A 22,760-nucleotide genomic window follows, 5' to 3' on the forward strand; every position below is an offset into this window, starting at 1 on the left:
AAATGATCTATTAACCAAATTAATAAATTAGTATTTATTCAAATCAATTCATTATAAAGGTATCACACGAGGCTAATTATAACGTCATGGAATGAGTGATTAATCAAATAGATTAATTTAACCAAATCATTTAATTAGTAATTATTCTAATTGATTCAGGATAGCCTTCCGATAGCCTGCTATGGTGTGAGGCTAATCGTGACGTCGGGACTATGTTTGATAAACTACATTTGATTAATGTTAAAATGAAAACAAATCAATTTTGCATTGCCCGTGGGGATCTGGGTTAGAACACCGCAAAAATACCGCTAAAACCGAGGTCCCGTGTCACAGCAGGTGTGACACGATAAAGATCCTTCCCTGCCCTTTGTTCATGAATGCCAATCATAGGCTTAAGATGTTTAGCCCTTCAAACTCATTAGTGACGTCTCAATATGAGGGGAAAATGTTCCAAGGGGATGTTGAACAAAATAAAATCAATCAATCAATCAAAATCATTGATATTGATATATGTTTTAAACATCTTCTTAAGGGTACAAGTGTCGTTTTTTCGGTGAAGACGCCGTCAAGCGTAGCACAGGTAAACGTGTCGAGACAGAACACGATAAACAGGATTTAACTGGTTTAAAATCAATAATGCGACGCCATATTGAATTTATTATTTCTCTTTTTTTTTTTTTTATGCACTTTGATACATTTTCTACATCTTACATGTGCAGAAGAGTTCAATTGAATCTTATAACTTTCAAAGGAAACTTAAGGAATAAATCAACCACCTAACAAACATTCCCTCATTATTACATCAAGATGAATGAATGGCGAGTAACATTGCTAATGTGCAAAGACTTTTATACAGTTTCTGTTTCAAAAATCTCATTAATTTTGATATAACATACCAGTTCAGACGTTAGTCCATATCATAAGTTACAACGTTTTTGTACCGTCGTTAAAATCAACGAAATCTGTAAAACGTGAAGGTAAACATCATGCACACAATCATTGATGACCTACATGTGGTAAAGCGAAAAAATCCAAGCGAGACACGGAAAATATGCCTCGTTTCGAAAGCGGGTGCTTTGATATATTGCATCATAACAGTTTTAATAGGGGTAATGCATTTTGATTGTTACATCAGATTTAAGAGTTTTCACTGTTATTCTGGCAGGTATATCAAGCCCGATGAAACTCATCCGTTTGTGATGGACAATACGGTCAGGTATGTCACTCTTACTTTTCTTCTGAAAACTAGACTAAAGAATTGAAATAATTCTAAAGATTAATTTGAATTTAAAGTTTTATTACGGGAATTAAGATTACAGTGAAACTTCTCTAAACCGGCCAGCTGTCGGACCGAGAAAAAAACACCGGCCGGTTTAGAGGGGTGGCCGGTATACCGAGAATTTAGCATTTAGAGACATTTCAGCTCAATTTTATTAGATATTTCATTGAGATACCACAAACCATATAATATGGTGTTCAAGGACTAATATTTCACTATTGGAAATAAAACAAAATAATTTACTAACATGTTTATTTTCAATTTATAGCACTAAAACTAATTAAACATGAATAAACAATTTTTACATTGACATGCATAAATAATCCGTTTAAATAAAACTGCATTTGATATATGTATAGAAATTTGTAGACTAGCAGCATTTATGTAGAATTTCGGCTTATGTTTTAATATTTAAAACAAACACATAACCATTTGATTGCTGCAATTAATACACAGAGTAGGTACAGAGTAGGCACTGCTCACTTTGATATGGGTATCTATGATCAATTATCTGTGGAGATCAAACTAGTCCACTTGCACCTACAGGTAATTATTACGAGCAATAGTCTTGCTGCAATCATCTAATTTTAACTAAAAAATTATAAGAGGATACATAAAGAAAACACAGAGGCCTATTATTGGAAATCCTCTTACCTATAAAAACCCTGTTTACGTCCATTGCTTATATCGTTAACAAATTTGTTTTGACGTTTTTGAAAAGTACAGAAGTAAATATATAATTTTAATTTTGATGTTTCTTAGGAATTTTAAGTCTATGGAAACCCCCCAAAAATCATTTTTCTATTGAAAGTTATCATTAACAGTCATGGGTTTGTTGTTTATTAACTACCGCTTATATCCATAGTGCAACAATATGGCGTATTGGTTGTACTCACTCAATATGTGCATATCTGTTTATAACATTTCGTACAGAAATTTGAAAGGGTTACTTAGATTAGCCAAGCACCAATTAACACCCTGGACAACACAGGTAAACTATAGAACTTATAGAGGCCACTCGTGTTTTTCACACCTTCAGTCAATAATTCCCACCTGGCTGGTAGGTCAGTCATTTTTTACACCTGGCCGGTCTTAATCACTCCTATGGCCAAAATTTGCTAGTCTTCAAATAGTGGCCGGTATTATAAGGGTAAATTACACATGTTTGTTAACAATTGTACTTTAAAAAGTGGCCGATGTCCGGTTTTCAGGGGTGGCCGGTTTTGTGAGACTTTCTCTGTAAGGAAATGTTAAGGTGTCTGCCGGGACTTTGAAAATCGGCCGATATTCAGAGAGAACCGGTTTTCTGAGGGGCCGGTTTGGAGAAGTTTCACTGTATTGTAGATCAATTTATTTTAGTAGTCTGAAGGTTGACGCTTTTAACTCGTTCAAATATATCAAATGTAATTGATCATTACATAAGAATTTAATTCAAAGTTTGGAATTGTAGAAACGGATTTAAAGAGGAGTAACAGTATCCAGTAGAAGAGAACAGATACATCGACCATAAGTCTAAGTATTACAATCAATTATACATACATGCAATTTTAACAACAACAAATTCTTGATTAATAACATAGAATTAACAGTTGAAATCTGAGACATTGCTGCATATGAGCACGGCGTACATATATAGGACAGATTTACTAGCTCACCATGTACAGAAGAGCGTCAGAGTACCACATTCCCGTCATTATCGGGTGACAGGGATACCGATGGCAAAATATTTCAAATATTGAGAAACACAACGTATTCAGTGACACGAAATCGGTGTTTTGCAACGTATGTGAAAAACAATTTACTCATACCCCAGCATATTACATCATTGAAGGACTACATGTAAAGTTTCGAAACACGAGTGCAACATATGCAACCTCCAATTCAAGTAAAGGTATAATTACCTTCAACGTCTGAAAAAATCAGCATCCAAATTCTACACATGAAGATGATACAATCCAAATTTTCTAAATCTCCCCCGCCCCCCAAAAGACCCTTCGAGAACAATCAGATTGGATGATGTAAAAAAAAAAATGATGAAGCAGTGAAGTGTAAAACAGAAGAAAAAGAGATTAACAGAAATTTTAATCTCAATGTGCAACATTTTTCCACAGGAGATAAAACAAAGTTTTATCAATTAAAGTGCCTTCCATCCAATTACAACCTTAAGAGTTGCCTTGCAAAAACGACGAAACATAAAATGGTACTTAACCATGCAGGTTCCTTTTACCACGAAAACGAAAGATGCAACTGAAACAATGGAACCTCATTTCCATGGAAAGTGCAGCTTGGCCTTGAAGATTGAAGATCTAGAACATACCCTAAAAGAAAACAACAAGAAAAATATGACTTCATTCTTGGAATACCAAAGAAAAGGAAACAACTGGACTCTTAGCGAAAGGAGAAGATAACGAACAGTGATCAATCTCATAAATACTTTAAGCAATACAATACAGAGAGTTGGGCAAACAAGGACCCCTGTATATACCAAAGGTGGAATTAAAGCTTAATGTCACAAACTTCCGATCTTTGAAAGGCTCAATCTTTATTCCCTTGCTATTTCAGTTCAGGGCTAAGTATGCAGTCGTTAATGGACAGAATAGTGACCACAGCTGTTTTCAACGAGCTGTATTGGTTGCATTGCGCCCAGGAACAAAATGCCCATAGAGAATTTCGAAAACTGTTTCATATGCTGATAGACTGGACTTTACAGGAATACATGTTCCCGCACAGATAACAGACATCGAAAAGTTTAAAACCAGAATGACATATCTATCAATGTTTTGGCTATGAAAAAAGAACAGTTTATCCCATTCCATTGACAAAGCAGTGACTACAGCGTCACGTATATATCCTGGTTATATTCAATAAACAGCGGTCACACCACTGCTGGATCAAAAACTTTGCTAGATTTTAAGCAGTTCAAAACAACGATCGCAACCAGTATTTTTAATGTTGCTTTTGTTTACAAGGTATTACAAAAACAAAACTGCTTTAAAAACAGAACGTAATGGAAAGTACATGGAACTTGAAGAACAGAAATGTTGGGGGGGGGGGTCGAAATTATTTAGACCTTTCCACGCGACAAAAAGTCAGTTTTACTGTTTCTACAGATTTTGAATGTATTGCAAAAAATGTCAATATGCCAACGTGGTACTTAAACATCCAGTACGACAAAATTAGCCAAACACATTACATCAGGGTTTACATACAAAGTGGGGGGGGGGGGCTAATGACACTCTCACCGAAGATCATGTGACGTATCATAGAAATAACGTTATTGAAACGTTTGTGCAGCATATGGTTCAAGTAGAAGAAAGGTTGGTCAATATTCTCAGAAACTCCAAACTTATACGAATGACAATGCAAAATGACTGTCAAAATACTGCCAATTGTCACATCTGATTAAAGGTTCTTGTATGAGACCGAGTGCATGACCACTGTCATGTGCTGGGAAAATTTCGAGGGGTTGCTCACAATGCTTGCAACCTTATCTGAAACAAAGGGAGTGAATTCTAGTATTTTTTGCATTATCTGAGAGGATATGGGATATGATTCTCATTGATTATGCAAGCCATGGAAAAAAATGAAGAACAAACAATTGAACAGCATCCCTCAAAACAAAGAACAGCACATTTCGCTTTGAATGGGGAGAATCAAATTTGATAGACTCTACTCTTTTTTTGTCAATCTCATTAAAAGAAAAAACTTTTAAAATAACCTTTCAAAAGAAGATTTGGAGAAGTTTAAGCACACTCAATTTTACAGTGCTACATCGTGACCTGGTTTTATTGTGGGGGGGGGGGGGGGGGCTCATGCGTTAAGGCATTTGTCAATACGAATGCATGGACAATTAATCGTGTCTACCTAGAAAATCCGCTTTTTACAGTAGTGTTGACAATCGAGCCATATCGGAAACTGATTATAACTATGCCCAATCGATTTAGAAAATGTTTCAGATTTCCAGTTTAGGAGAATACCACGATCTTTATATGGAAACTGGTGCCATCCTTTTAGCCGATGTATTGTAACGGGGACAATAAATGTATGGTTTTTTTCTATTATCCTGTTCTGTGTTTTTCATGGAGTATATGATACAAACTATGATTGATATGCAAAGCTTAATGTCCATATTGCATACAAGCGATGTTCTGAAAAATACATGCGAGGATCTTTTTTTTTTTTTTATAATTTTTTATTTTTGTACACATACCGGTATATCAGATATACAATAATATTATATCCAGAGAAGAAGGGGAAAAAAACAAAGCATATGAGCTGAAGGTATGTGTGGTTTGAGAAAGAAAGAAGAAGAGGAAGAGAGAGAAGTTAAGAAAACAGAAGGTTCCATCGATTCCATTGGGCATCAAACTTTTCCTTTTTACCATTTTTATACGAAATAAATTTTTGAGTTTCATAAAAAAAAATTCATTTGTGAAATTGCAGCACGCACACTCAAGGACTTCTCAGTGCATCTTGCTGTGTACACATAGTATTTAAGCCATAAGACAATAGTGTTTTGTATCAGACTATTATTTTCAATAAAACCAAGAATGAAAGATTTTTTTGTAATAGCTATCTGTAAATCAGTCTTATCTTCTAAAAAAAGCTCAAATTCTGCTAGGAATAATTGTAAAAAATCACATTCCCACAGAATATGTTCTATTGTTTCCTCTTCAGAATGACAATGATTGCAGTACTTTGAGTCAATTTTTTTGATTTTGAATAAAAAAGAGTTTGTAGCTAAGATTCGGTTTATAATTCTGTATTGAAACCATTGTATTTTGCTATCTTTTGTCACTCTGAAGGGTATTTTATGAATTATTTTCCATTCTTTAGTGTCAACTTCCAAAAGCTCACTCCATTTTGTTTTGCCTGATGTGATTGAGGTATTTTGATTTATAATTTCATAAAAAAGTTTTGATTTGTTGCATTTCAACACTGTATATATATTTGACATAATCAATGGATTTGTGAGCTTTTTGATAGTTTTGTCACATCCACAATTTTTCACCCAAGCCTTAACAGCATGAATAATGCTATTATATTCTAAAAAATTAATCTTTGTATTTGGATAAGTATTGCAAAATGATTCAAAACCAAGAAATGAACCATCTTCACTGATTATATCATTAAGTTGTCTGATGTCGCTGTCAAACATTTGTTTATTATAAAATGGTTTTCCACCAATATGAATATTTGGGTTATAAAATAGAGGTGCATCGGCAGCAACATCAGACTCTTTACTAAGGTTATGCAATGTAAGCCATGATTTAAATACATCTATCCAAAATTTATTTTTCAATGTTTTCAAGAATATTGTAATGTATTCAATTCCACAGTTCACTAATTTGCTTAAGTCCAACTTTGGAATAAAATGTTCCATCCCTCTATTTGAAAATATGAGATATCTTATCCAAAACAACTTCATAGATGCTATGAATGTCATTAGGTTTACCATTCTTAAACCCCCATCTTCATATTTTTTAACAATGACCTCCTTTTTGACCCTATGTATTTTATTATTCCATATAAACAAGAAAAATATCTTTTCTAATTCCTTAAGGTAGAGTTCAGAAGGATTTGGGATTGACATTAAAATATGGTTTAATAATGGCAAAACCAATGTCTTAATAACTGTAATTTTCCCTATGGGAGTTAAAAACCTTTTCTTCCATTGTTTGATTATAGATTTGATCTGCACTAATTTTGGTTCATAGTTTAATTGTGGTATCTTATCTAATTCCATGTCAAAATGTATTCCTAACAAAGTAAATCTGGTGGTACCCCACCTAAGCCTGTAATTTGGCAGGAAAGTTTCATTACTATATTTTTTGGAACCTAACCATATTACATGAGTTTTTTCATAATTGATATGTAGTCCAGATATTTCTGAAAAATAATCTAAAGTTTTAAAAGTTTCTGCGAGAGATTCTTCACTGCCATCAAGGATAAGTGAGGTATCATCAGCTAATTGTGAGATCTTTTTTTCTACATTATTTACAGTAATGCCTTTGATATTCTTATTCATTCTAATTTGGATTGCTAATATTTCCGCACATATCAAAAATATGTATGGTGATAATGGATCCCCTTGTCTGCAACCTCTCTGAATAATGATTCTATCAGAGAGATTACCACCTTGATTGATTGCAGATGTAATGTCTGTATTAAAAATGGATACCCAATTCCTAATTGAAGGGCCAAAATTAAACAGTTTTAGCGCTTTTTGTATAAATGTCCATGAAAGAGTATCAAAGGCTTTTTCAAAATCGATAAGTAGTAATAATCCAGGTATATTTTCTTCTTCAGTATAGTGCATTATATCATAAATAAGCCTTGTGTTTTCTCCAATATATCTGTTGGGGATGAAACCTGTTTGATCTTGATTAATTATTTTGTCTAAGTATCTTTTTATTCTATTCGCAATACAGCCCGATGCAATTTTATACACAGTATTCAACAAAGTAATTGGTCTCCAATTCTTCAAATATTGTTTCGGCTTGTCACCTTTTGGTAACAATGTAATAATACCATGTCTTTGTGTAATAGAAAGACAGTTATTTTTGTACCCATAATTAATAGACCTAACCACAAAAAGACCAATATACTTCCAAAACATTTTGAAGAATTCCGCAGAAAAACCATCAGATCCTGGGGATTTGTTTGATTTCATTTTGTAAAGGGTATTGGAGGCTTCCTCAATAGTAATGTTACCTTCTAGTGATTCAGATTCTTTATTTGAAAGTTTTGGAACATCTTCAATACCAAGATCATTGTGAAAGTCTATTGTGTTTAAATTGCTTTTCTTGTATAATTGTTCATAGAATGTTTTTGTTTCCCTTAATATTTCTGATTGTTTATAAATTACTGTCCCATCATTACACTCTAATCTTGGTATGATTTTGCTAGTGAAATTTCTAGATTCTAACGTACAAAAATAATGTGATGGTTTTTCTCCTTCTTCAATCCATCTAGCTCTACTTCTTGCATAAATACCATGCAACTTATATTTTCTAATGTTTTCTAATTCTTGCTTTTCACTACACAGTTCATTGATATTGCTGTCACAAACATTTTCTTCTAGTAATTTGATATTTTCTTTTAATTCTTTTTCCTCTCTTTCTTTCTTCTTTTTGATATATGATGCATAAGAGATAGTTTTACCTCTTATTTCTAAAAGTAATGTTTCTAAAAAAAGTTGATCGTTAATAGAGAAGGAAATGTCTGCATCAGATATATCATGTATGTTATCAAAATTGTATACAGGGATTGCATACTGTTTCTTTACCTTTATAATAATATCTTTGATACAATCTAAATAATTTTCATCATAGAGTAAAGAGTTATTAAACTTCCATAACCCTCTACCTTTCTTAAAGTCATTAAAAGATATCTTCAAGGATATCATTGAGTGATCTGACCTATAACTAGGTTCTATAGTACACATTTCTAGCCCAGACAAAAGAGTCTCGGATATTAAAAAGAAATCTAACCTACTTTGTTTCAATGGAGTTTTTCTTCTCCATGAGTATCTACGAATATTTTCATGTAGCTGTCTAAATGGGTCTATGTAAGAATTACTTTCCATAATTTCTAAAACTTTATCTCTTGCTTTTGAATTATTAATATATTTGTAGTTATAATAATCCAAGTCTGGGTTTAGAACCAGATTAAAATCACCACACCAAATAATATTACTGCATTGCATATCATCAATGTGATTTTGTATATTTTCAAAAAATAGTGGTGTATCATTATTAGGACCATAAATAGTACAAATTAATACTTCATGATCTTCTATACATGTTTTAAGTATAAAATAATTTCCATCAATGTCACCTTTTTCTATCAGAGGTTTAAAGTCAAAATTATTATTGATTAGAATTGCAATTCCCCTGGAGTTTGTAGAATATGAACTGAAGAAGCACTGGTATCCCCACAAGTTCCTTATTTCACCTTCAGTATCATGTGAAAAATGTGTATCTTGCAAACAATAAATATTACACTCTAAAGCTCTTAGGTAGTTAAATACGTCCTTGCGTTTCGCAATATCACCTAAACCTTGGCAATTTACTGAAATAATTCTAACCATTCAGATTACAAAAGGGAAAAAAATAAATAAATAAACTTACTGAGACTAAAGTGATACCCACTGGAACCCATGGAACCATGTTGAAGTTTGTTGACAGAGAAATGGGGATAGAGATAGAAAAGAGAAAGAAGTAGAAATACATATATGTATAATACAGTTAAATTAAGATTATCAGTTGTCAATAAAACAAAATCTAACTGAAAAATCAAGCTGTGAGACGTGAGAGTCACTTTGTTTGGATGGCAGATGTCCAAAATCATTTTTCGTTATGACACCGGAAGTACAATAAATCAACACTAAAGTCTAAATCGATAGCGGATGGAATTTTTATTCCCGGATTTTTTTCACTTTGAAGTCAATGTCATCGAGTATATCGAACTTCACTCGCTTTCCTTTTACGTTACCATAAACAGAGCCATTAAAGTACCAAGCAGATGTTATGCTCTCATGGTCTATAAGGCGAACAATCAATTCTCTGTTCTCCTTGGTGACGTCGTCCCCAAGACGAACATTACCCGGCGAGTCCTTCACAGCAGATCTGCATCGCATTATGTTCGCCTTTTTGTCGTTGTTTCTCATCTTCATTAGGATGGGTCTTGGTGCGTTTGGTCTGGATCCTGGAATGCGGTGCACCGCCTCAATGTCTCGATAGTCAACTTCCACACACCCTTCTTTTTCAATGTAGATTTTACTACCTCTACGATGTTTTCTCCTTTTGTTTCTGGGATGACATATATTTTGATGTTATTTTTTCGACTGTACTGTTCATTGTAATTCGATTTCACTGTGGAAAATGTCGCTAAATCACGGACTTCATTCATTTCTTTTTGTAGATCCCTGTTATTTGTATTTGCCTCACAAATTTTTTCCCGTAGGGTTTCGTTTTCCATCGTTAGTTTATCAACGTCCGTTGTAAGCCTGTCTATTTTTTGTTTTAACTGTGTTTCACGTGTTTCTGCCTCTTTCTCATAACTTTTAAGGAGACCTGTTACAATATTTGTTACCATGGATTCAAGATCACATGTTTTCACTGTTTTTTGTAAGTTTTCTTTAATTTCCCGTAAGTCAGACCTAATGGCTGCCAACGTTTGATCACTTGATCCAGCAGTATCATCACTTTTCTCGGACAATGTTTTATTTTTCTCCGATCCTTTTCTGGTATTTGCCATAATAACGCACCTGAATTTAAAAGTTCGACAAAGGAGACGCTCAACAAATTTTTTTTAAGGCACTCTACTACACTGTAGTAAATCGTAAATAGTACTCACGAATCACAGAAATTGGAATAATCCTGTATTCAAAGTACGGTTGCAAGTTTTTCTCGATGTAAAGACTCCTTTTAGATGTTAGAATGTTTGTTTCTCACTTACTTAGAAGTACACTGCCATAATATTCACTATTTAGTCGTAAATTTCCAAACTTTGTGCTCACGAAAAACGACCTCCTACCTATCGAGCGCCATCTTGATCTTTCAATGCGAGGATCTTAAACAGTTCTTATATGCACAAGATCAAGTTTGCCCATTCTGGATATTTAACAATATTTGATAATTCGACCTGAATCATATTAAAGCAATTGAAGAATTTGTTCTTAAGGTATTCCTTGTATAATGAAAGGATAATGAACAATTTTGAAGGATTTAGATCAACATAAAAGTTTATTGTTAAATAATGTTAAAAGTGAAGCAGATGAAATTCACATGACTGTTAAATGATTAGAAGCTGACCTTTTTGCACTTAAGACTTTTTGGAAGAGTTGTCTACCCTTTGTAAAAATAAGAAAAAACTAATTTTCTAAAAATGTATATGGTCAATGATTAATTTTATTTCATATTTTCATAAAAAGAAAGTGTATGTAACTTTCTACCAAGAGATTAGTATGAAAATATAATTTGTTTTTAAAGTATTGTAATAAAACATGCTTTTCCCATATACTTCAATGTTAAATTGTAGGTGAAATAAATCAAACAGTAAACAAAATTTTGAAAATTCCTATGGTGGATTATTTTTATTTGATGAACCCTTCAAAATGATACCATGATTAAAAATATTCCACCATCCATTTATTAGATATGAAATATCGTCATTATACATTGAATACCTTAATTATATACTACAAATATACAATGAAACTCGATGACGGGTCCTTATGATATGTGAATTATTAAAACTTATATTCATAAACTAATTAGAATTACTATAATTAAAATAGATGGAATTAATTAACCATTTTATGACGACATAATTAACCTCATACCCCTGGAGATATATATCCTATATAAACCCCATGTGCCCAACTCCTGGTATTCTCCAAGTCATATGTACCTTCAATTTCTTTCGTTTATCTTGTAGTTCTACTGGTCGCAGTTTGCTTCGCTTCCTCTCCTGGGGGAGTCGTGACTTCGAGCCCCGCTTGCGCAATATATCCACGTCAAACATAAGACGTTAAAATAGGAAGTGATTGGTTCGTTGTCAAACGCTCGGCATTTAGAAATGAAAATCACGGGTCTTTCGGATGACCTTAATGACGGAGGTTGCGGCAGGCGTTGGAACGATAAAGAATCCTCACTGCTACAACCGTGAGCGCTAAGTATAGGTCTAAATTTGTGTTACTTCACCTGCAACTGGTGACGTCTCAATATCAGTGAAAATTTTTCGACGGGACCTAAAACAATAAATCAATCAATCAATATCTTGTAGTTCTATATCAAGACTTGTAACATATTGATATGGTCAACTTACTCACAACCAAGCACATGCACGTGCGTTGAATTTGACTACATACTACGTATAATCTTATAACAGATGTTTCTTAATGAAATAGTCTGATAAGTTGTGATACAGGTACATATTGGGAATACACTTACTGGCGTTGTTAAAAATCACTGAATATATGCTGAATATTGATTGATCAATTCTTAAACGTTCTATAAATTTCTTGTTTATGGATGAATAGGTTTGAAAATATACTGTATGTATTTACTGAGACGTATGGAGGACTGGCGTGGGAAACGAGCCTGTTTAATTGATTTAAATTGCATAATGATTCAGCTTACCTGGCTCGTTAAGAAACGGTAGAAATAAAAAGATATTTTTACAGTATGCACTGTGAGTGTCTGTAAAATGATTCAACGATTTAACCCTAACTCTTACTAAAATGGCGAAATTTGGTGAATAAATGGCGAATTGGTGAATGAATGGATGTTTGGGAAATAGTAACACGTCTAGTTATTGTATCCGTCTGATCATAGGCAGTCGATCATTTCCTCAATTTAGTAGAAATATCATTCCTTTATTTGTTTTTCAATACGAAATGGATATCATATCGCAATTTGAAGGTGGCTGTGATATGTCGATGAATTCTTGGTTCAAAACTCTAGAATCTATCAACATATTACAGCCACCTTCAAATTCGATATGATATCCATCTTGTATTGAAAAAGAAAGAAAGGAATGGTATGGAATGGTATTTCTTCTAAATAGAGGACATGCATTGACCATTAACCTGGCTTCAGGTTAATAGTTAACAGTATGTATCATACTCATACAAATTCAGTTGTGAATCTAAGAGTTCCTGACGTCTTTAATGATAATTAATTGAGATTTGAATTTGAATTGAGATGATGGATAACTTGTCTGTTCTGGTTACTGTAAACGCATTATATTTAGCGTGTACCATATTTGGCGGAAATCGTTTTTTCAACAAGTTAGCGTAGATTTGATTTAGCGAATTCCTGAATTACTTTAAACATCTAGATTTACGGATGGCATTTAGCGATGTACTTGATTTAGCGGAAGCTGCGTTCCGCCAAAGGCGCTAAATAGAATACACAGCCAAATGTAATACATTTACAGTAATTTACATGTGAGGTACCTTTTGTTCTGACTGTTGTTGCTATCGTACTTAGATGTCCTTGGTTGAATGGCTCTATAACTGCTGTCAGATAAGTCGGACCAAAACAAAGTCGGACTACGATAAAATCGGACCATAACAGAGTCGGACTATAACAAAGTCGGACTACCGATAAATAGAATATAACTCGGTCAAGTAATATAATGTTTATTTACAATATTGGAAGTAATTCAAGTATATATATATGTGGTTTGAAAGTAAATTACTTTAAACCTTTTTTAAAGCGTTTTGTTAATGTTCTTCCTTCGCCTGAGAGTTTAATTTCGTCAATCAAACGCTTGACACATGAACTATTGTTTTATTAATGATACTAATGATAATAACAGCAGTATCTATTATCTATAAAGGATTGCACAATTAGTTACATGAACTGGTTTACATTGTGATCCTTTCATAAACTATTAACTAACAGATATTGTTTACAGAAAACAGTAATACACAGAATGACAAGTAATAGATACATCATTAAACAGTAACATAATTAAAAAACGCAATCGCACAAATAAAATAAAAATAAGCAAAAATGGGAAAAAATAATACTACAAATCGTTTTTGCAGTCAAAATATTGTCTTAAATAATCAGATTTATAGCCAGTTAAAGTTGTACAGTTTTCAAAATAATCTGGTGAATCATTCCATGAAATAGAGACACGAGGAAGTTTTGAAATTTATTTTGAAAACATTGGGTCAAAATGTTCTAATATACACAATGACTTAGCAATTAAATTATTCATTGACAGTGCTTAGGTTGGGATCAAACTTTAAAACAAATAAACAAAGGTGACAGTGTCCGATAATTTGGAAACTGTATCACCTTATTTTTGTGGCAAATACATCCTATTATTTGTTTAATGGATATCCTTCAACAGGCATGAAAGTAAGATATTACCAGGTTCAAGACTTACTTCCAATAGTATCGAAATGTTGAAAATTAAACGTTGAACTTAAAACATTATTTTTATCTCTAAACTCAATAGCTCGATATCATAACAGAAAGGAGTGATATCAGAATTAGCTGGCTGCTGGAAGTAGATTATTTAATCGTGGTTGTGTGGAACAGCCTCCATTTTCAATTGTTTGCTTGGAATGATACTTTGCCATTACAATGACAAAACACAACAAACTATCCCCAAGGACTATGTTTTAAAACCTATTGAAGAAACCTGATCTAGTGGTCTTCATTAATAACCTATTATGTCTGAAGCTTCCCGCGCTAGCACTAAATGTAACCAGTATGTTGATGAACATAACGACGATCGTAACATTGTAATTGTAATTAAAAGATTTCTATAGCGCCCTATCAACATTAGTTCTCTAAAGCGCTCTACAAATGTGAAAGAACAGATAATATAAAATCGATGTACACATACATGTGAATAAAATATTCATAGCGTCAGATTAAAATGCATTATTATCATTATTGATATATAGCGCCTCATGTAATGATATGATTACCCTAATAACATATGAAACAATCTAAAACAATAATAATAATAATAATACCATATTTTTATAACACCCTTTTCATACATAATGTACGCTCAAAGGTGCTTTACAATGCATATATACCTTACAACAGAATGTTATACACATAATACATAGAAAATAAATAAAATATTAAAAGCTGTACCTATCCTGATTGTACATATAAAACATGAAAACACAAGATACCATAAATATGCTAGATAAGAATAAACACCAGTTTCAGGGCGTATTAAAATAATAATAATAATGAAATACACACACGCACACACAGCATATGTCTACAGGTTTTATATGACTTTTATATGATATTCCGTGTATTGCAAATTAGAGGGGAGAACCCACAAATACACTGTTGCAATATATCTTTCCTACACATGGTTAATGTACATCATTTCAAACGGATTTCAAACATTTCGGTTGAGCATCACTGAAGAGACATTATTTGTCGAAATGCGCATCTGGTGCATTAAAATTGGTACCGTATCAGTTTTGCATCATGTAAAATCTATGTTCCTTATCTTCTCGAATAAGACGTAAATCAACATAACATTCTGAAAGAGACAATACACATAATGTGTATACACTATATATTAATCCGCTGATGTCCGCTCTTTCATATATTTTGCAACCATTGAAGCCATTTTTCCGTCTTTTATTTCTATACTCAATGGGTGAATTGCGTTTGGAATTTCCAGAAGGTGGGGGTGATTTTGAAAGAGGAATTCACAAAACTCATGGAGGTTGTGTTTTATCGCAAGAGTAAGAACCGAATTTCCTTTTTTGGTGAGCGCATTGATTTCTACATTATCTTTTGTGATCATGCCAAATAGTTCGATTTCATTCCCTTTATTTTTGCCCTTTCCAGCGAGGAAATGCACAGTTGTCCATCCCCTTTCAGTCTTCTTGAGATTCAGATCCGTAAAATTTTCCAAAAGATATTTGCACATGCCTATGTGCTCATGTAAACAGGCCATATGTAGAATGTTCATTCCCGTGTTAGTGTTTTTGGTCACCTCTGCGTTTTGTGACACAAGATATTTCATTATTTCGATATTCCCGTTCCTTGCAGCAAAGTGTCCAGCATGTCTTCCTTTGTGATCAACGTCATTAAGCAAAGCTGGACAAACCTCCGTGATATATTTACAAGAATCTAAATGCCCATTGTCGCAAGCGATGTGTAACACATTTCGGTCGCTCTCTGACTTATGTACAAAACTAAACCCCCTCATGTGAAGAAATTTCAAAATGTTTGTGCTCCCTACTTTGGCAGCGAATAATGTTGCATTCCATTTCTCATTACATTCTCTACGAATGAGACTATCATGGTTACTGGCAATATATTGGCACATGTCCAATTTATCATAAATACAAGCAATATGGAAGATATTTTGCTTATCATTCGTTGTCGCTGTCACATCGATACCATTTGCCGCTAACAATTTGAGAACTTTGATGCATCCACCTTCTGCAGCATAATGGCAAGCATTTTTGCCTTGTGACGATGTTTCTTTTAAAACTGGTTTAAAATTAGAATTTTCTAAAACATTTTGGCAAATGTTGTACTGGGCATTTTGTGCAGCAATATGTAAAATTGTCATCCCATCATTTGTCTTTTGAAAAATATTTAGATCTTTCGATAGCAGAGCTTCAAAAATTTTTAGATTTCCACCTTTCGCCGCAAAATGCAGTGCATTCCATCCATCTCTATCTACTTTCTTTAATAAATGTTTTCGATCATCAAATGCATTCTGCAGGTGAAAGAAAAAGCTTTCAGTATTTCCATCTAAGCAAGCGTCCAAAATGTCTCTCCACGACGTTGATCCTTCATCTGTTACTTCTTTATTTGCTATGAAAGTCCGTGTAGTGTCTGAAAAGCAATACAGCGACGAATTAATGAAATAATGATACATTTGTCGAAATGTGCATCTGGTGCATTAAAATTGGTACCGTATAAGTTTTACATTACGACCCCTGGGTCGAGGCCTCTGCTGGTGGACTGTTAGTCCCCGAGAGTATCTACAGCCAGGTAGCTAAGTACTTCGTTACTATCTTGAAAATACGGATGTATATGAAATTACTGTTATAAGATTTAGAAATTCATTTCAAAATTAAGGATTATCTCCCTCATGCATAGCTCTGATCCTAAGACGAATTTGGCTCCAGTCTTTGGCACTCTGTTTTGCCTTTTAGCTCTTACAAGTTTATTGTTATTTCGGATTTCCAAAATTTCGGCTTGAGCATCACTGGAGAGACATTATTTGTCGAAATGCGCATCTGGTGCATCAAAATTGGTACCGTAAAAGTTTTACATTAGCAATAAAAGACACAGCAGATTCCTCCATATCTCCTTCATATTTGAATATTTTATTGTATGTCATAAATCCAATAAGCAATACAAAATTGAGAGTTGAGCAAACACAGACCACTGGATATACCAGAGGTGGGATCAGGTGCCTAGGAGGAGTGAACATCCCCTGTCGACCGGTTACACCTGCTGTGAGTCCTATATCTTGATCAGGTAAACGGAATCATCCGTAGTCAAAATCAGTGTTTACAGTTAACATTTCGCAAATTTTATGGTTGTTGTAACGATCTAATTTACAAATACAACCTATCAGTGGGTCAGAGGCTGTGTAACGTGTTTCATACCAAATGTTATGCCGTTGTTTACATACTCATTGTGACTACGGACTACACCTTTTACCTGATCAAATTGTAGGACTCACGGCGGGTGTGAGCGGTAAAAAGGGGGATACTAACTCCTCTTAGGCACCTGATCCCACCTCAGGTTTGTCTAGCGGTCCGTGTTTGACGACCTCTTAATTTTGTATTCCTTATAGGTGTTGTGAAATTGATCACTGTTAGTTATTTTCACTTTAAAAAAAAAAGATTCTCTACATCTAAATCTTCCCGAAAACAATCAAAAGGAACGTTTTCATATTCTAGACAGTAGATGTAATGAATACAGTACAATGTATATGTTATTTACAACTTTAAACTTTGAATATCACATACCTGAATTTTCAGCTTCTTGCTTGATCTTGAAAATTTAAAACATGTAAATGTTAGTATATAATAACAGCATATTCATGGATAATTTTCTAAAATGTCAAAAACTGAATTTTTCATACAATATTATTTCTAGTAACTTATTCCATCTTTAGACCATGTTTTTTTTTTTAATTGATTTCGTTTCAACTAAGAAGAATTCGCTATTCCAAATGGTCATATCCGTGGGGATCCGAGTTAGAATAGGTCCTCAGTACTCCTTGTTTGTCGTAAGAGGCGACTAAATGGGGCGGTCCTTCGAATGAGACCGCAAAAACTGAAACCTCGTGTCATAGAAGCCTGGTCCTGATTTTCAAAAAAGGTTAGAACTATTTTAAACGGCAAATAATCATCATTTGGTACAAAGTAGATTTTCAACATAATTAGGGCACGCCGAATCCGACAAAAAAATTGCTGGTCCTTTTGAAGATGGCGTTAATTGGGTCAAAATGGCGATTCAAATTGGCGGTCCTGAATTTCACCAATTCCTTATGCTGTTTTATTCCGAGTCATTTTAAAAAGTACAAAGTACTGTTTGCGTTATGAAATGAATAAAGTGATGATTTATTTCAACAATAAAATGCTTTCTCTGGTTGTTTGTATAGGAATTAGGTTTGCAGCTGTTGCAGAAACAATACATAACGCATAAGCGGGTGATGCAATTTGTTCTGCAATATCTGTAACTTTATCATAGAAAGTTATTTCATTGCTTACATCTATGTCTGTTAGAGTAATCATTTAAAGTAGGATAAGTAGGTTTAAGCGTGTTTTAAATTATTGTATTATCAATATTGTATTAATAATATGGGCATTATATGTCAGTGGCAAGCATAGGCCCAAATTTTGCGGCCCTTCACCCGCAATGGTGACTTCTCCATATGAAGAAAATATTCTATTCTCGAGATGGACGATAAACAACATGCAACAAATGAACCAACCAATCGTTTGATATAAACAGCGCAAACGACTAATTAATGTTCAGTTAACCGAATTTGCTGTTATAAGGATGTGCTGCGAATCGACACAGGTCTAGCAGAACGAAGTCATCGATGAGGGAATGGTCATTTTCTACCATTAAATCTAAAACCTAATGATTTCACATATTTCACTGCTGATAATATAGACATTAGTGACTTGACATTCATGCAACGCAAATTGCTTCTTGGCTACGTGGGTTGAGAAATGACATTGACCTAAAATATATATTTCCACCTACAAATGATACTTTACAGGTATCTTCGCAGATGGACCGGATCGTAGAAACCACAATTACGGAAGGGAAATTACAGCCAGTATATCCAAAACCTGTTACTCTAGGTGTTTCTACAGCTCCTGATATAGGAGACCAATCATCCTGTAATGTGTTTGCAAAAGAACAGGTGTTTCATTTGAAAAGAAACAAATAAGATGTTCCAATAACTTGGTCTCCTTTTAATCAGTCAGTTAGTAGCATAAACCCAGATATCACTATCGTTGGTTACATGCTAATCGTGCAAGTACCTGCTCATGGAACAGATGCGCTTAACACGGTTGTCCAGAAATGCATACACATATCTGACCGTCTTGGTCAGCGGCATACTGTATGAACAGTTGATCAAGCTCTGTACTTCAAGTTAATGGAATTAAAATGATCACTTCTAGAGTACACACACACACACACACACAGAGAGAGAGAGAGAGAGAGAGAGAGAGAGAGAGAGAGAGAGAGAGAGAGACGTGTGCCACGAATAGGTGGCTTGCACATTGCTATGAACGTTATGGAATGTATAGGATATCATATGGTTGGTTTGGGTCAGTATGAACTATGGATGGAATGTGAATTACTCGGGCCTGTTGCTGCCCAAGATCTTCTAGGAGGAAAACATTATAGCAGTGGCATGAGAGCCCCAAAACCCATTGACCAAGCTCTCTGGAAAATTTTACTTCCCAGCTTCTTGTCATTCGTAGATATCAAGGATGTACATCATTCACAAATATTGAATGTTATCATGAATGAGCAGACAGACATAGGGTCTATGATAGGTGAAGATAACGAACAGTGATCATTCTCATATCTATCTAGTTTAAAGCAGTTACAAATTCCGATGTTCAAGGAATATGTTTTAAATTTCAGAGAGGACATAGACAATCCAAATGTACTGTTTTGGTGGTCATATTTGGACTTAGTGTCCATTTCTCGGAATTTATTAAATTGGAAAGACAGGAGTTCTGGAATTTATATTCAAAATATTTACGTTCAATGCTCAAATGGTTTTTCCGATACGATCTAAGCTAGGTGGGGTAGTGTTTATCTCGTTGATTTTCACCACTTTTAGATGGAAAATTAACTAATCAAAAAGTGAAAGTGTGAAAAGTTCGTCTGTAAGTTGAATAACCAAGAATCAGTGTCAACTGATACAGTTCGGAACGCATTATTTGGAAAATCAAAAAGTCCCGATATTATGCCTCCGACTAGTGATGCCTTGCACATGCATATAGAGAAAACACAAAACCAGCCATTGATATGGATACAGGCCGTATTATCTTGTCCAACTGAAATGGGGTGGTAGTTTATGGTTGTTTGGTACCTATACTTATGACCTTACATCCGATTCCAGAGGCTTGTCTGTATTTTATAGCTTCTCTACAGTGTAAGGACCTTTGCAAATGCAATATCTCGAACAAAGAAGAATGTAGAAATTATATGTAAAACAGAGAAAATTCGAATTTGTGGAGGAAACAGCTTAATTTTATAAACTAAGTGCTCCATTTATAGTTGCTAGTTCCATTAATGTATCAAATATATGCTTATTCAGGCTTCCTTTTTATCGTTTGAACGGCATTTATAAAGATTTGTATTTTTGACTTTCCTATGGCCATTTTCATGGAAGTCAGCATATTTTTTTCAAAATCTGCATACTTGAATTCGTTTAAAAATCCATGCTGGACCAAATAATAATTATTTGCCGTTAGAGGTATTTTTATGTAAATCGGACCAGACTATAGCAGGAGTGGCACGGTAAAGCTCCCTCCCTACTCAAAGGCTGTAAGCGACGACCATACGCCTAAATTTTGCAGCGCTTCATCGGCAATGGTGACGTCTCCATATGAGTGAAAAATTATTAAGAGGGACGTTAAACAATATATAATTAATCAATCCAATCGGTCATGTTTTAATGTTAAAATGCTTAATCAGTTGCATTTAAATCAGAAAATTATTAGTGAAAATATTTTACATTATATCGTTCTTCAAAATTATATCAAACTTTTAGAGATCTCCAGTTTCATTAATGACATAACATTATTACAATGTGGATCGGATACATTGATATGCAATGTACATGTACAGATATCATAACTATAGGTTCTTGCATATTGAAAAATTAAAACTTTATCATCAGATAAAAAATATATAAGAAAAATACCCAACAGATGCTGTTGTCGACGTAGTGTTTTTCGCCAACGCTACACTTCTCGCACAAAACTCCATCAACAGGAAATGATTTCTGTTCGATAAATGAGTTGTCGTTTTCGTCATTCAGAACACCATTTTGGCATTTATAACCAACCAAGTAGGTATGCTTCGTAAATTCTTTTACTTCTTGAATCTTATCTTCAAGTGACATTTGAACTTTTTTAAGGGTGGTAGGATCGATGGTGTCAGTTGGAACGAATACTTGGACCTGAATTTCAAATTTGCACATGCATATAACAACGATGTGCTTCTGAAAACAAAAACATGCGACTCTGTCGTATATACATCTTTGGTCCCCTTCTGTTAATATTGACCAGCCTGGCAGTTTGAAGCATTTCAAAACCAGATGATAAAAGAGGAAAATAGGAAGTTGTCCTTTTGCATCAAACTGAAAGCACAAAATGGAAGAACTTTTGTGCTTTTTGATTCCTTCTCGGTCAAATGTACGTCGGTTCATGCTTGGAAAATAGTACCAAGTTCCATTTTCTGCAGTAGACGGGCTGTCAGAATCGCAAACTGCAAGCAATCCCAGTTGCTCCATAAAAGTGATAAGTTTGTCTTTATTGTTGATAAAGTCATGCCCTGGGTCTGCTCTCCATATTGCGTCAAGTTCCGTATCTTTTAATTCCCCAGTTTCATGAAAGCGTTTGGTTGTTTGATCGGTTGGTTCAGCCATACTCACAGAATAAGTAATAATGCATTCAAACGCTTCCACAAACCACTGCACATCAAGAATAATAGTGTTTCGTAAGATACCCTCATCAATGAACAAAAGAGCACCGACTCTATGCAAAAATAACAACATAGTTGTAATTTCTTCTTCCTCTATTCTAAACTCCTCTTCCAAGGCCAGATTCCACTCTAGTAGTTCTGCAAGTGAAATAATTTTTCTTCTCTTCGATGTTTTTTCTCTTTGTATGATTTGCTCAAATATTGCCCATGATGATCGCATGGTCTCTCCCCAGTATGGAAGACCTTGGACAAGTTTTGAAATGCATGTTTTTATTTCACTTAAGTTCTCTAATTGTGATCCCTTAGCAGGAAATTTGATGCTGAATCGTCTGTCTGAGTGTAAGTGTCGTTGAAGATCTTCTCTACCGTTAAATATGTCGTAAAAATCTTTAAAGAATTTTTTGCATTCCTACAACATATCATAAGGAATGACTTTTTATTACGTGAATTTCCTCTATTTTATTTCTATATATCTGTATATTCTGTAATTCTGATTTAAATGCTTTACATACACATCAAATTTAAAAGCAAAATGTTTCCAAACTTACAAATGGTAAGAAGCCTGTTGCTTAAAAGTACATGCAAACCAAGTGTGTGATTAAAGATGGTGGTAAAATGATACACCTTTGACCAACCCAAATAACTGCTTCTTAAGTTTGGAACATTCGTTCGTTTGTGGTCGATTTTCTGAATATATTTGTTTTAAAGAAAATGAACGAAATCCTCAGTTATGTTCTATGTTCTATACGTAAGCCCAG

The 22,760-nt window shown here is 34.1% G+C and overlaps 2 protein-coding genes across 10 annotated transcripts in view; both read right to left on the reverse strand.

The window, feature by feature from the left end:
• Window positions 1-4,440, reverse strand: part of LOC125653692 (uncharacterized) — a 29,793-nt gene extending 25,353 nt beyond the window's left edge. The window contains exons 1-2 of one of the 6 annotated variants that reach the window (XM_056143403.1): window positions 3,489-4,440; window positions 897-962 (exon numbers count right to left, since the gene is read on the reverse strand). The gene's annotated coding sequence lies outside the window, so the exon portion shown is untranslated. Of the gene's footprint in view, window positions 1-306; window positions 2,737-3,488 lie in introns of those variants that run through there. The other 5 variants (XM_056143404.1, XM_056143402.1, XM_056143401.1 and 2 more) reach the window with 5 other exon arrangements.
• A 9,126-nt stretch (window positions 4,441-13,566) lies between these two features.
• The window catches only part of LOC125655662 (ankyrin-1-like), a 44,634-nt gene continuing 35,440 nt past the window's right edge, over window positions 13,567-22,760 (reverse strand). For 3 of the 4 annotated variants that reach the window (XM_056143407.1, XM_048886039.2, XM_048886038.2), the window contains 3 exons: window positions 21,221-22,411; window positions 17,784-17,808; window positions 13,567-16,635 (listed from right to left, as the gene is read on the reverse strand). In XM_056143407.1, coding sequence (XP_055999382.1) covers window positions 15,359-16,635; window positions 17,784-17,808; window positions 21,221-22,411 — 2,493 coding nt within the window. In that variant the 3' untranslated portion in view covers window positions 13,567-15,358. The remainder of the gene's footprint in view (window positions 16,636-17,783; window positions 17,809-21,220; window positions 22,412-22,760) is intronic. The other variant, XM_048886040.2, reaches the window with a different exon arrangement.

The sequence above is a fragment of the Ostrea edulis genome, chromosome 7, assembly GCF_947568905.1.
Source record: "Ostrea edulis chromosome 7, xbOstEdul1.1, whole genome shotgun sequence".
NCBI classification, from domain to species: domain Eukaryota; kingdom Metazoa; phylum Mollusca; class Bivalvia; order Ostreida; family Ostreidae; genus Ostrea; species Ostrea edulis.